At 56.4% G+C, this 13,295-nt stretch overlaps 1 protein-coding gene across 4 annotated transcripts in view; it reads left to right on the top strand.

The window, feature by feature from the left end:
* Positions 1 to 13,295, top strand: part of ANKFY1 (ankyrin repeat and FYVE domain containing 1) — a 77,262-nt gene that overhangs the window by 58,118 nt on the left and 5,849 nt on the right. For 3 of the 4 annotated variants that reach the window (XM_086685621.1, XM_086685622.1, XM_086685620.1), the window contains exons 13-22: positions 802 to 900; positions 1,085 to 1,238; positions 1,852 to 2,020; positions 2,765 to 2,883; positions 3,738 to 3,894; positions 4,552 to 4,752; positions 6,155 to 6,331; positions 11,153 to 11,300; positions 11,759 to 11,849; positions 12,154 to 12,278. In XM_086685621.1, the coding sequence (XP_086541747.1) occupies positions 802 to 900; positions 1,085 to 1,238; positions 1,852 to 2,020; positions 2,765 to 2,883; positions 3,738 to 3,894; positions 4,552 to 4,752; positions 6,155 to 6,331; positions 11,153 to 11,300; positions 11,759 to 11,849; positions 12,154 to 12,278 (1,440 nt within the window). Of the gene's footprint in view, positions 1 to 801; positions 901 to 1,084; positions 1,239 to 1,851; positions 2,021 to 2,764; positions 2,884 to 3,737; positions 3,895 to 4,551; positions 4,753 to 6,154; positions 6,332 to 11,152; positions 11,301 to 11,758; positions 11,850 to 12,153; positions 12,279 to 13,295 lie in introns of those variants that run through there. The other variant, XR_015243760.1, reaches the window with a different exon arrangement.

Raw genomic sequence — 13,295 nt, 5'->3', positions numbered from 1 at the left:
TCTTACTGCAGATCCTCTCAGGTCAAACCGGAGAAGCGCGCAGTCTGGCTCCTGATGGCTGCGTTTCCCCGTGTGCGTTTTTGGGATGGGGCCTGCCCGGTCCGGCTCTTAGGTTGTGGTGTTAGAGCCTTGGACTGCTTTCTCTCTTATGTTGGGTGTTTTCCCAAAGCTTTGCCTCGGCGTGAGCAGTGTCCAGGGACGCCCCGGCCGCAGGTCCCGCACGAGCTGGTTGGTGCTCCGTGTGCCTCAGTCTCCCTGGCAGGCGGGCCAGGGGAGCCCCTGGACGGGGAGGCCCGCTTCCCTCAGGAGGTCATCCCCAGGTTCTCCTCTTTCCTGCCCCGAAACCTGTCTTACTCTTGCCTGCGTCCTTGTCAAGGCCAGCAGTTTTTAGCCGCGTGCTTGTGGACGGAAGTGGGACTCTGGATAGAATGTACTTTTTTCTCAGTCCTCCCAGCAGTTGTAAGGTGGTAGGAGTTACGCGTCAGGAGAACGTTGCTGGGTGTTGTTCTGAGCCTCTTGTCAGCAGTCAGGTAGCACGTGTGTGTTTTCATAGCAGCGTTTTCCTTTTGAGAAGGTACAGTATCTTAAGCTTTGAAACCCTTATTTTCCCCGTAAGCTTTGCTCGAAAACACCAGGTTTCTGGCTTCCACTCCCCAGCAGATTTATGAATTCTCTTTGTGGACAGGTGATTGTGTTACAGCCAGTCAGTCAGCTGGAAAGTGAACTCTTACTGTCTTGGGTTCTTTAAATGTGATCCATGGGATGGTGAAATCCAGTGTTCTTTTCCTTTAAACATTTTAGCTAATGCGCTTCATGCTACCAACAACTTGCAAATCATTCCGGATTTCAGCCTCAAGGATTCCCGAGACCAGACTGTGCTGGGCCTGGCATTATGGACCGGTAAGGGGAATCAGAGCTGCCCAACTCTGGGCAGAGGGGAGGGGCGGGGGGCGTGAGGGGTGAGCCTGTTCCGCCTGGTGGAAAACCGGCCTTGAGAAGTCGAGGGGGCGTGTTCGTTGCAGGGACACGTTGAGGGAGTGGGAGGCGCTGAGCCTGGGTCCGTTGGGGCCTGTCTGTTTCCCAGGCATGCACACGATCGCAGCCCAGCTGCTGGGTTCCGGCGCTTGCATCAACGACGCCATGTCAGACGGGCAGACCTTGCTGCACATGGCCATGCAGCGTCAGGACAGCAGGAGCGCGCTCTTCCTCCTGGAGCACCAGGCAGACATAAACGTCAGGTGGGTCGGGACCGCCCACTCTGCCGCAGCACCCCAGCCATCTCGTTGACCTGTGGGGTGGCGACTCCTGCACATACTGCACCAAGCTCATTAAAAGAACAGTCTGGAAGCAGTTGTTCAGACGGGGATTTCGTATATAACTGAGAACATTGCAACAAATGAGCTGTCAAAAAGGCTTGCGGGGAAAACGCGGAGTTAAGTTGGTGTTGGTTTTGTGTTCTCAAAAGGAGCATATCTTTATCTCCAAAGTCAGGTGACCCTGAATGACTGAGTGGTAAAAGAAGGGTTTTGTCACGTGGGCAGCTGGGGTGGCGTTTTACCGAGATGCTGCTGGGAGCAGCCGTGTGCTCGAGAGGTTTCGGCACCCTGGGGAGGGGGTGGTCGGCTGTCTCGCTGGTGCAAGGAGGGGCGTGGCTCTATTTCCTAAGAGGCGGGCGGGGCAAGATGCTGCCAACAGGCCGGATTGCCGTGAAAGCACGTGGACGTGAGTGAAGGACGTGAGTGAAGGGGTTGGAGGGACCCGGCGGGTTCTGGCGTCTGGGACGCCCCCAGGGGCAGGGTTCTCACCCGAGTCCAGCTGCAGACGTGCGTCTAGGTGTGCGTGTCCTCGCAGGACTCAGGATGGGGAGACGGCCCTTCAGCTGGCCATCAGGAACCAGCTCCCGCTCGTCGTGGACGCCATATGCACGCGTGGAGCGGACATGTCCGTGCCAGATGAGAAGGGAAACCCCCCGCTGTGGCTCGCGCTGGCGAACCATCTGGAGGACATCGCCTCCACCCTGGTGAGACCAGCTCAACTTTAGCCTCTGTTTCCAAGGGGGGACGTTTCGTGTCAGAGACTCGTTTGCTGTCTGCAGGGTGGTGGCAGAGCGAGAGGTCTGGGAGCCGCAACCTGGGTCGGGGGCGAGCGGTTGAAAGTCCCGTGTGAGACACTGGGGAGTTCGGCGTCCTCTTGGCCAGCGCTCGTTTTTAGGCTGTCTTTGTGGGAGCTGCCTCCAAGCAGCCAGAGGGCGGAGGCGTCTCCCCAGGAGTCTTCTCCTGAGAGGGTACCTGGTGTGGGCTGCCCTTGCTCTCACCATGGCGATAAGTCCCCAGACCTCTGGTTTGCCTCCCTTGCTCGGAGGACAGGCCCCAGGAAGGCCTCACTGAGCTTTTCTGAGATGACGGTAAGGGATCGTGCACCTGTCACGGGATGACCTTTTCATTGCAGGTGTGTTGCCAGGGGCGGGGTAGCTGGTGTCTTCTGTCCCTCCTGGGACACGGCTCTCGAGGACACTGATAAACCTGTCTGTCTCGTATTTCCCAAACCCATCTCACAGGACCTGCCGTAAGAACTTGCACAGAGCACGTTTTAATGAGTGTTTGTAGGACTAGCGAATGATACAGACTAAAGTCATCGGCAGCCGATTATCCACTGTATCGTGCCTGAAGCAATGCATGTGATGGGGCACGTAGAGAGTTCAGAGATGGTAATAAAATCTTTGACTTTACTGGCAGTCTTTGCGAGTAATGTGCGTTTTCTGCAGGTCAGACACGGTTGTGATGCCACGTGCTGGGGCCCAGGGCCGGGCGGCTGCCTTCAGACACTCCTGCACAGGGCCATCGACGAGAACAACGAGTCTACTGCCTGCTTTCTTATTCGCAGGTCTGAGAGGCCCACGCGTCCCTTCGTGCCTTCTTACTGCGGCCAGCCCTCCTCTCATTTCATCCGGCTGCAGTCCTGGCAGGCCCGGCAGGCCTTGGCCGGTCTGACTTCCCCGGCTAAGGCTGTCGGGGCTCACTGCCCTGTCAAGCCAGCCGGTTAAGGGAACTTGAGTCCCTTGTGAGGAGAGGGGCTTGTGTGCCCATATAACAGAGACAGGAAGTTGAGCCGGCTTCCTGCTCGGGGGGGCCACAGAGGCTCCCGTAGTCCAGTCAGACCAGTTGACACAGTGCGGCCAGGAGGCCGGGGTGGAGGAAGCCAGATGGCCTCTGCAGGACCCCACCTAGTGCATGAACCCCGGGAGGCCCATGGCTCACCCAGAGTGAAGCATGTGTGGAAGGGACCTTTAGAGCAGTGCTTCTCAAAGGTTATTGATGTTTTACTTTTTCACTTTAATTTTTTTGAGAGAGAGAGCAAGCATGAGTGGGGGGAGAGAAGTAGCGGGAGAGAGAGAAAATCTTAAGCGGGGCTTGATCCCACAGCCCTGGGATCACGACCTGAGCTGAAATCAAGAGTCAGACGCTCAACTGACTGAGCCCTCCCCCCCCACCCGGCACCCCGTTTCTCAAATTTTAAATGCATACGAATCTCCTGGGGAGCTTTTAGGAGTTCTGCTGCCCAGGCTGCCCCCAAGACCGAAAAGGAAATCCAGGGGGGTGGGGCCCAGCGTTCCGTATCTGGGGGCAGCAGCGTGTCTGTTGGATTGTGTGAGGCCGCTGCTGTGACATTTATCAGCTTGCCCTCGGCTGCCTCGGGAGCCTGCTCTTGAAGCCTGCCTTTCATCCCCCTGCTTTCAGCGGCTGCGACGTGAACAGTCCCAGACAGCCCGGTGCTGATGGAGAAGGGGAGGAGGAGGCCAGAGACGGGCAAACGCCCTTGCATTTGGCAGCTTCCTGGGGGCTGGAAGAGACGGTGCAGTGTCTTCTGGAATTTGGTGCCAGTGTAAACACACAGGTATGGAGAGTTTCCTTCTCGGGAGGTAGATGCTGAGCCCAGAATTCGGGAAATCTCCGAAGGCCGGGGGCCTCGCAGACTCTGGGTCCTGGGCCTCGGCTTGGCCACAGGTGGGGCTAAGGGACACACGGAGGGGGCGACTTCCTCTGGGTCGTGCAGCCTGCCCAGGAATTGTAAGGGTTTCAGGTGAAGACTCCCACTTTGTGTCTTTGTTCTTTCTATAGCACGAGAAGGATTTCTTCAGTCAGCTTTTCTTTGCCTTTTATCTCCGTCGGTCATATGTTTCCGTTGAGTTTGTCCTAGTCTCCAGCTGAGCACTGTGTTTAGGAGAATGTTCCAGTAGCTCAGTTGAGCCCCCGTGAGTTATGTGTCCTGGCCTGTGGGGGATGACATTTGCTGCCCTGCAGCCAGAGAGGAAGTGGGGTAACTTAGAGGCGGGCTGACCACGCGTCTTCTAAACGAAGTGTGTCTGTGCCCCGGGTCACTGGAGCATGGGGTCGTGACAGCGGCCTGCAGTCTTCTCTGGGCCTGGCCTCTTCGAAAGTTCATTTCCAACACAAGGTGGCAGCATTGAATCCCAGAACCCAGTTCCGTCCGAAAGTTCTTCTCCTTCGTGCTTCTCCCAGGTCCCCTTTCATTTGTGTCTTGTCCCCACAGGATGCGGAAGGAAGGGCACCTGTCCACGTGGCCATCAGCAACCAGCACAGTGTCATCATTCAGTTGCTGATCTCCCACCCTGACGTCCGCCTCAGTGTCCGCGACAGACAGGGGCTGACCCCCTTTGCCTGCGCCATGACGTACAAGAACAACCGGGCGGCCGAGGCCATCCTGAAGCGAGAGCCTGGGGCTGCCGAGCAGGTGAGGGACCCGCACCCAGTGCCCTGCCTGGCGCCCGAGCTCAGCAGGACCTGTTACGTGGAGACCAAACAGAAGCCCCCTGCCACACGGGTCCCTCACACGTGAAGACCTTTGTGTTGAAATTACACTCCCTTCCCTTGAGGTCTGGCCGTTCAGACGGCCCGTCAGTACCTGTGAGATTTGGTGCTCTGCCCTGTGTGCCTGCCACGTGGTGGTGCCACACGCACAGGGAGGTTGCAGGTGGCCCTGCCCTGGCCGAGGAATTCTGTGGTGTCGTACGTGACGTCGTGCGTGCCTCTGCCTGGTCTCAGGGCCCTAGGAGTGGGTGTCTTGCCAAGATCTGAACGGGGCTCGGGCTGTTGCTGTGACGTCGGGGCAGCTCTCTGGGGGAAGGTGTCTGAGGACTTGTCATCGTCCGGCTGAGCAGGCTTGGGCCTGACCTTGTCGGTGGGTCTCCAGCGGGTGCTGGGACTGGCTGGTGACCTGCTGCCCTGGGGGCGGGGCGGGTGGGACGTGGCCCCTCCGCCCCGGCCCCCTGGCAGGTCCGAGGCGGGACTGGGGTCTCTGTTGGCCTGGAGAGCACCGCCAAGTTCACGAGTAAGCCCCCGATGACAGTGATGTGGAACCAAGCGAAATCGTCTCCAGCACCAGCGTCTGCGTGGGACGGACCTGTGTGGCTGCTGGCCTCACCCCTGCTCGGGTGGTGTTGGGTGCTCTCTCGCGCCCCGTGTGACACGGGCCCCGTAGCTGAGTCCTTGGGAGACATGCTGCTTGTGTCGGTCAGCAGCCTGTGCTGGGGTCACACGCGTGTGAGGCGTGGGTGTGGGGTGCTGCTGCCCCTCATGGCGCCCCGCGTGCTCACACTGACCCACAGCTCCTGTCTGCCCCGTGTCCGCGGAGCAAAGTCTGTAGCATACGGCTGGCCTGTCCCCCATAGTGTGTTGTCTCCTGCACCTCCGTGAACAGGAAACTTTCCAAAACCGCTCAGGGGTCAGGCTGGTGTTGCAGTTGTGGCTCTAGGGTGCTGGGTGCTTGTCCCGCCAGAGCGGTGGGGGGCGGGACGGGGCTCCCAAGGCGGGTCTCTGCCTTTGCCCCTCCTGGAGCACCCCTTCCTCCTTCCGTCCCGCACGTGGTCTCTTTCTTAACTTTCCGAATCCATACTTCCTGCTGCTGGAAGATGCCAGGGCTCCCTGTCCCCTGCCAGGGGGGTGTGGCCATGCACACATAGTCGGGCACACGCGTGTGCAGACGGGGTCTGTCGTGTGTGTGTGTGTGTGTGGTGTGTGTGCCGTGTTGGGTATTGGGAGGGAGCCTCCTGGAGCCGAGGGGTGGCCACACTGGCACGTCTCCCGTGGCCAGCACAGCTCGCAGGTGCTCAGCAGGCTCCCGCTTGTTGCCTTAGGTGGATAACAAGGGCCGGAATTTTCTTCACGTGGCAGTCCAGAACTCTGATATTGAAAGCGTCCTGTTCCTGATCAGCGTCCAGGCTAATGTGAATTCCAGAGTCCAGGACGCCTCCAAGCTGACCCCTTTGCACCTTGCTGTCCAAGCAGGTTCAGAGATTATCGTCCGCAACCTGGTAAGTGTCCCCGAAACGTTGCATGCAACACGCGGACCGCACATGTCGTGGTGCGTGCGGAAGCTCTCGTCACAGGTGTCTGGCCAGGTTTTGTGAGAGGCCAGCACGACTTTGGGGAACTAAGCCAGTGCCCTCGGGGAGAGCAGCTGTGTCGGTGGGCAGAGTGTCCTCAGAGCCCAGCAGGCAGCTTGTGCGGGCAGGTGCTGGCGTGAGGCCTCGACGGAAGGCAGGACTTGGGTGGCCGAGGCCGGCCCGGGGCGCCAAGGGGAGGGAGGCCCACCTCTGTCGTCTGCGTCCTGCGCTGGCCGCCAGGGGCTCTCGAGTCCACCGTTGGAGGTAGAATTGACATGTAACGTTGTATCAGTTTTAGGTGTGCATCATAGGGATTTGATATTTGTATGTGCTGCAAACCGATCACCACAATACGTCTATTTAATACCCGTCACACACATGGTTACAAAAAATTCTCTCATGAGGAGGATTTTTAAGATTTACTCTCAGCAACTTGCAGATGTGCAATATGGTATAATTAACCGTGTTACCGTGCTGTATGTTATGTGCCCAGGACTTAACATATTTTATAACTGGAAGTTTCTACCTTTTATCCCCCTTCACCCATTTCACACCCCCTGCCCCCAGGGACCATCAGTCTGTTCTCTGTATCCAGGAGCTTGGTTTTTTGGTTTGCTTTTAAGATTCCACATAGAAGTGAGATCACATGGTATTTTTCTTTCTCTGTCTGACTTATTGCACTTAGTGGAATGTTCTCAAGGTCCATCCACGTTGTTACAAGTGGCAGGATTTCATTCTTTTTTATGGCCGAATAATATCCCATTGTGTGAATGTACCACATGTTTATCCACTCATCCATCCACCAGTGGACACTTGGTTTGTTTCCATATCTTGGCTGTTGTAAATAATGTGGCAGTGTGCACGGGGGGGGGGGGGGGGGGAGCAGACAGCTTTTCAGAATGGTGGTTTTCCAGAGACACAGGACACGCGTGGGCCCCAGAGCCCTCGCCCCCGCCCGCTGTGGCCTGCAGTCTGTGGCCTGGCGCAGGCGGGCTGCGACATGGGCTGGGGGCCGGGCAGTGAGGGGCGGGGCTGCAGGACCGGCCTGAAGTGGACGGGCCGTCGGTGCACCCTGGAGCGTCCCAGCTGTGCAGTGCGAGGTGGGGTTCCGGTCCCCAGACTCCGGAGGCGGCTCCCTCTCGCGGAGGTCAGAAGCAGGCCCAGATTGTCAAAGTTAAGGTGGTGGCTGGGTTGGTTGGTTGGTTTGTGTGACAGAAAAGGTGTTTTAAAGCTTTTTTACAGTATATGCAGTAAGCTTTCTTCTCTATCAAAAAAAAACAACAGTGTTTTTCCTTTGGATGAACACGTAGATGTGGAATTACTGGATCGGATAGTTATTCTGCCTCTAACGTGTGGAGGAGCCTCCACACTGTTCTCCAGTTTGCGTTCCCAGCAGCGGCACATGACGGCCCCTGCCCACGTCCTCGCTCACGGTCAGACTTTCTCATGTTGTGGGTTCAGTCATTTTGAGGTGACAGCTAACCGTGGTTTTGATTTGCGCTTCCCTGATGATGAGCGATGGGGAGCATCTCTTTTCGCCTGTCTGTCGGCCGTCTGTGTGTCCTCTCTGGAGGGATGTCTGTCCAGTTCTTCTACCTGTTTTTAAATTGTATTTGGTGGGGTTTTTTGCTGTTGAAATGTATATATATATATATAGAGAGAGAGAGAGCGAGAGAGAGCGCGCGCGCATGTGCGGGCGCATACAAGCAGAGGAGGGGGAGAGAGAGAAGCCCAAGCAGGCTCCACGCTCTGCACAGAGCCCAATGCAGGGCTTGATCCCACAACCTTGGGATCGCGACCTGATCTGAAATCAAGAGCCGGATGCCTAACCGACTGAGCCCCCCAAGTGCCTCTGTTTTTTTGTTTTTGTTTTTGTTTTTGTTTGCTATTGAGTTGCAGTGAGTTGTATATTTTGGATATTAGCCCCTTACCAGATACATGATTTGCAAATATTTTCTTCCATTCAGCAGATTGTGCCTTTTCATTTGTTAATGGTTTCCTTTCTTGTGCAGAAGCTTTCAAGTTTGTGGCCCCACTTGCTTATTTTTGCTATTGGAGTCAGATCCAAAAAATCACCACCCATGCTGATGTCAAGGAGCTTACCACTCTTAATTCTCAAAAGCAGAAAGGTGTAGGAAAGTTTTTACATTTTACAAAGGAGAAGATGGAAGGTCAGAAAGAATCCCCCCCCCCCCCCCAAGACTGTGAGGGAGTCGGTAGCGTGGCTGGGATTTTAGCCACTTCTGCTTGACTCCAGAGCCTGCCCTTTCCCAGAGGACACGCTGCCGCCGGGCAGGGGAGCGGTCTGAGCCAGGATGCGGAGCCTGGACAGTGCGTGTGGTGTGCTTTCACCAGAAAAGTGGTTGAAGTTTGGGGAGAGTGTAGGAGATGTGGTTGGAGAGCCGGGTCGGGACCAGATTGTAGAGGGTGGCGTTTCAGAGCAAGAACAGGGAGCAGCCTTTATCCTTTCAGCAGCGGAGAAGCCAGAGCGCGTCCAGAGCTATGGGCCTGGTGTCACCTGGGTGGCTCCTAAATGCTGTGGTTGCTGGTGTCTCCTGTCGGCCCCAGGACGTGCTGCACAGCTAGCCTTCAGGGCGCTTGACCTATTAGATAATATTTATTTATTAAATAAATAAGAATTTATTTTTTATTATTTTTTATTTTTATTTATCTTTATTTTTAAATATTTATTTATTTATTTATTTATTTATTTATTTATTTATTTATTTATTTTTAAGTGTTTATTTTTGAGAGAGAGCAATGGAGGGGCAGAGGGAGAGGGAGACACAGAATCCGAAGAGGCTGCAGGCTCTGAGCTGTCAGCACAGAGCCCGACACGGGGCCCGAACTCACACACTGTGAGATCATGACCTGAACTGAAGTCGGACACTTAACTGATTGAGCCCCCCAGGCGCCCCTATTTTGTATTAGGAAAGCTCTCTGCCCAACGGGGGGGGGGGGGGGGCTTGAGCCCCCAACCCCATGACCGAGAGTCCACGCGCTAGTGATTGAGCCAGCCAGGTGCCCCTCTGCCATTTTTGTTTTTGAAAAGTACTTTTTCAGAAACGTTTATAACTTGTTACGTGTTAGAGCTGAGAGAGCGTTGACCTTTGTGGTGGGGAGTGAGGGCATGGGCAGGGTCGCCGGCGCAGGGGCCGAGGGAGGCAGTGGCCGTGAGGTGGGTTGTAGAACTATTGGGTGGGGGCGGCGGGGGGGTCTGGTGGCACCAGGCACAGACTGGGTGTGAGGACCAGCCAAGGAGGTAGACATGGGCCTCGGAGTAGTGGGGAGTCGGGCCACGTGTCCATCTGTCCGAGAGCCGAGAGGTTAGAGGGTCACGGCCTCTTCACCAAGGCTCTGCCGCTGCGTCACGAAGGCCTGAGCTCGCGGAGGGTAGGAGTCCCTAGAAACAGCTGGCCTTGCCAATAACGGCCGTGCGGTTTAGTGTTGGAGCCGGGTCGTGTCGAAACAGCACCTTCACCCAGACTCCCCTGCCTGCCGGTTACCCATCTTCGAGGTTAGCTATGATCCCCAGCACACGCAGCACCCTCGTGCCCTCGAGCACCCTCCGCATGTCCTCCTGGATCTGTGTGTGGTTTCAGTGGGCGCCCCAGGGTCTGGGGAGGCTGGGACCTGGAAGTCAGGGTGTGAACCAGAGCAGCTGACCAGTGCCTCCAGTCTCCCAGGTGGCCTCAGGCCTCGGGAGAGGCACAGACTAGATTCTGTCCTGTAGCAGCTGTCTCGGAGCTCTGTCAGAAAAGGGAAGGTTAATGAGGCGGCAGGACCATGTCTGAGGGGCCTTTCTGCTTTTGGTTCTGTAATTCTCCGGTTAATTTCTATCTTCTAAAAAGCAAAATACAAATAGCACATGCTTATTGTGGAAGAACTGTACGCGCGTAAGGGTATAAAGCTGGTGGTGTCTCCCTTTCACCCCCAACTGGAGTGAGTGTGGTGTAGACGCTTTCACACGCCTTCAGGGAGTGTGTGCGTGTGCACACGTTTCTCTCTCTCTGCAGAGGAATCACACTATCATGCCGTCTACTAACTCGCCTGTTTTTGACTTACCGTGTCACAGACATCCTTCCACGTGAAACCACACATGTCTGTCATCCCAGTGGCCACCTGTTGTGTTGTTTGGTTGCAGTAGTTTTCATAACTGAACCCTTCCGGCAACCTGGTTTTACTACCGTAAGCAGTGGACGTCTGCACGTGGAACAGTGAACTCACTGCAGTCCTGCGTAGTTTCATGTCCTGAATCTTAGAAGTAGAGTTCCTGGGGCGCCTGGGTGGCGCAGTCGGTTAAGCGTCCGACTTCAGCCAGGTCACGATCTCGCGGTCCGTGAGTTCGAGCCCCGCGTCGGGCTCTGGGCTGATGGCTCAGAGCCTGGAGCCTGTTTCCGATTCTGTGTCTCCCTCTCTCTCTGCCCCTCCCCCGTTCATGCTCTGTCTCTCTCTGTCCCAAAAATAAATAAAAAACGTTGAAAAAAAAAAATTAAAAAAAAAAAAAAAAAGAAGTAGAGTTCCTGTGTCCTGAGGAATGGCTTTCTGACGTCCTGCCGATTGCTGGTTTCCGCCTGGGACGGGTTTTGCTGTCTCCTGCCTCCCCGGGAGTGTGTGTGAGACCGTGCTGCTCCCGGCCCTGCCGGCCAGGCAGTCGCGTGGGTGTCAGGAGGCAGGCGGGCTCGGGCCCCGTAAGTGGGACCTTTGCTGGTTGTGCAGGGAGGCTGCTCACGTAATGAGCCTCAACAGCTTCTTGCAGGAGCCAAAGTGAACGAATTAACCAAGCACCGCCAGACTGCCCTGCATCTCGCCGCCCAGCAGGACCTGCCCACCATCTGCTCCGTCCTCCTGGAGAATGCGGTGGACTTTGCTGCTCTGGACGAGAATGGAAATAACGGTAGCTGCCAGGCATTCCCCTGTGCCCCGTGCCGAGTGCCCTGAGCAGGCCCCCCAGTCCGGAGGTGGAGGTGCCCTGCACCCTTGGGCCTGCTTCCCTCAGGGAGGCTGGCTCTCGCAGCAGCAGAGCTGTGGCAGGGAATGCTCTGGGCGGGGCATCTGTCCTGCCACCGACCATCCCCGGGCAGCCTCCCATCTTCGTGGTACCCCTAGAAGCCTACAGTGGTTTCCCGTAAAACCAGGAAGTCTCACCTTGGGGTAACCGTGGAAAAAGGAAGCAAAGTGTTATGAGGTTGCGTTAACGACTGAGTCTTGGGGGGTGGTGAAGACCGGACGGGATGGCTCTGTGAGTGGACAGTGGCTGCTCTGGCTGTGTCCTGTTTAGAGGGAGGTCCGTGAGCAGTTGAGATTTCCCACGTGGGCTTCTGGGCTTGCACAGTAAGAGGGTTTACTCTCCAGCTCTTCATCTCGCGGTCATGCACGGTCGGCTCAACAACATCCGGGTCCTCCTGACCGAGTGCACCGTGGACGCCGAAGCCTTCAATCTACGGTGAGCGCCTGTGTTCCGGAGCAGAGGCCTGGGCTCCGCGTCACCTAGCGTGACCCTTAGGGCTGGAGGTCACCGCGCCTCGCAACAGCCCCGGGTGCATGCGATACAGCTAACTGGCCACTAGGGCACTGGACCAGCTTCGGTACCTTGGACATTTTCATTTTGGAAAATGCTCTGTAGGAAACCTTTTATGACCTGTTACATGTCCTTGACTGTGTCCGGCATCACAGGTTCAGAGATCACGTCTTTTGTGCGTGGTGACCATGGCGGGTCTGTACCTAACTTGTCCACCTTGCTTCCTCAGAGGCCAGTCGCCGCTGCACATCCTGGGTCAGTACGGCAAAGAGAACGCAGCCACCATCTTTGAGCTCTTCCTGGAGTGCATGCCTCAGTACCCTCTGGACAAGCCGGACGCGGAAGGAAACACGGGTGTGTGATACGGTGCTCGCGTGTCCTGGAGACACAAGAGCTGGGCACACGGCCACGATTGAAGGGCACTCCGTGGGTGCATGTGGCAGGTTCTGTGAGCAGCTGTCACCGCTGCCTGGGGTGGAGTCTGGCAGTGTCTGATTCGGGGCACGCGTGTGTCTAAGTGTCCCTGGTGCTGCAGAGCCGTGCCCAGGTCCAAGCAGGCCTGCCCGTCTCTTCTTTTTTATTTTTTTATTTTTTTTTAATTTTTTTTTTTATTTTTGGGACAGAGAGAGACAGAGCATGAACGGGGGAGGGGCAGAGAGAGAGGGAGACACAGAATCAGAAACAGGCTCCAGGCTCTGAGCCATCAGCCCAGAGCCCGACGCGGGGCTCGAACTCACGGACCGCGAGATCGTGACCTGGCTGAAGTCGGACGCTTAACCGCCTGCGCCACCCAGGCGCCCCCTGCCCGTCTCTTCTGACAGCCCTCCTCTCTCTGCTGTGCACCCTGCAGATGCTCCAGAAGGGGGAAGTGTGTTGTGCGTGTGTTGACGGGCTGTGAAAAAGTGGCAGGTGACAAACAGACGAGGCCCCTGTCCTGGTGCTTGCTACTCTAGCTACCCGGTCGCTGTGCTAATTTGTATGGCTTCAAGTCATTTTGTACACGTACTTCTGCATTTGTGTTCTTGTTGGATGCGCACAGCCACCCAGAAAGTTAAGCGGTGTGGACAGTGCGTCCCGATTTTTCACGTAAGGAACCAGCGGTGAGGCCCCGTGCTGCCGCCATGTTCCCGGTCCCCCCCTCCTGCCACACAGAGCCTCCTTGGCCTGTGGCAGAAGCTTTGTCACCAAGGAACGTCCTGAACCTTAGCACAGGACTGAATATTTTATCGTTAGTTCTTGGCTTCAGTACATGAATGTGTTGTTAAGCTGGCAGTGACGAGCCTGAGCTGGAGGGAGTCGGCCCAGGAGTGAGCTGGGGGCCCAGCACACCCTCCGGCCGCTGTCCGGGAAGCGGGAGGCCGACGAGCAGGC

This window comes from Puma concolor, chromosome E1 (genome assembly GCF_028749965.1).
Source record: "Puma concolor isolate L17-30 chromosome E1, mPumCon1.1.hap2, whole genome shotgun sequence".
NCBI classification, from domain to species: domain Eukaryota; kingdom Metazoa; phylum Chordata; class Mammalia; order Carnivora; family Felidae; genus Puma; species Puma concolor.
The sequence above is the reverse complement of the archived record's forward strand: the minus strand, read 5'-3'. Positions and strand labels throughout refer to the sequence as shown.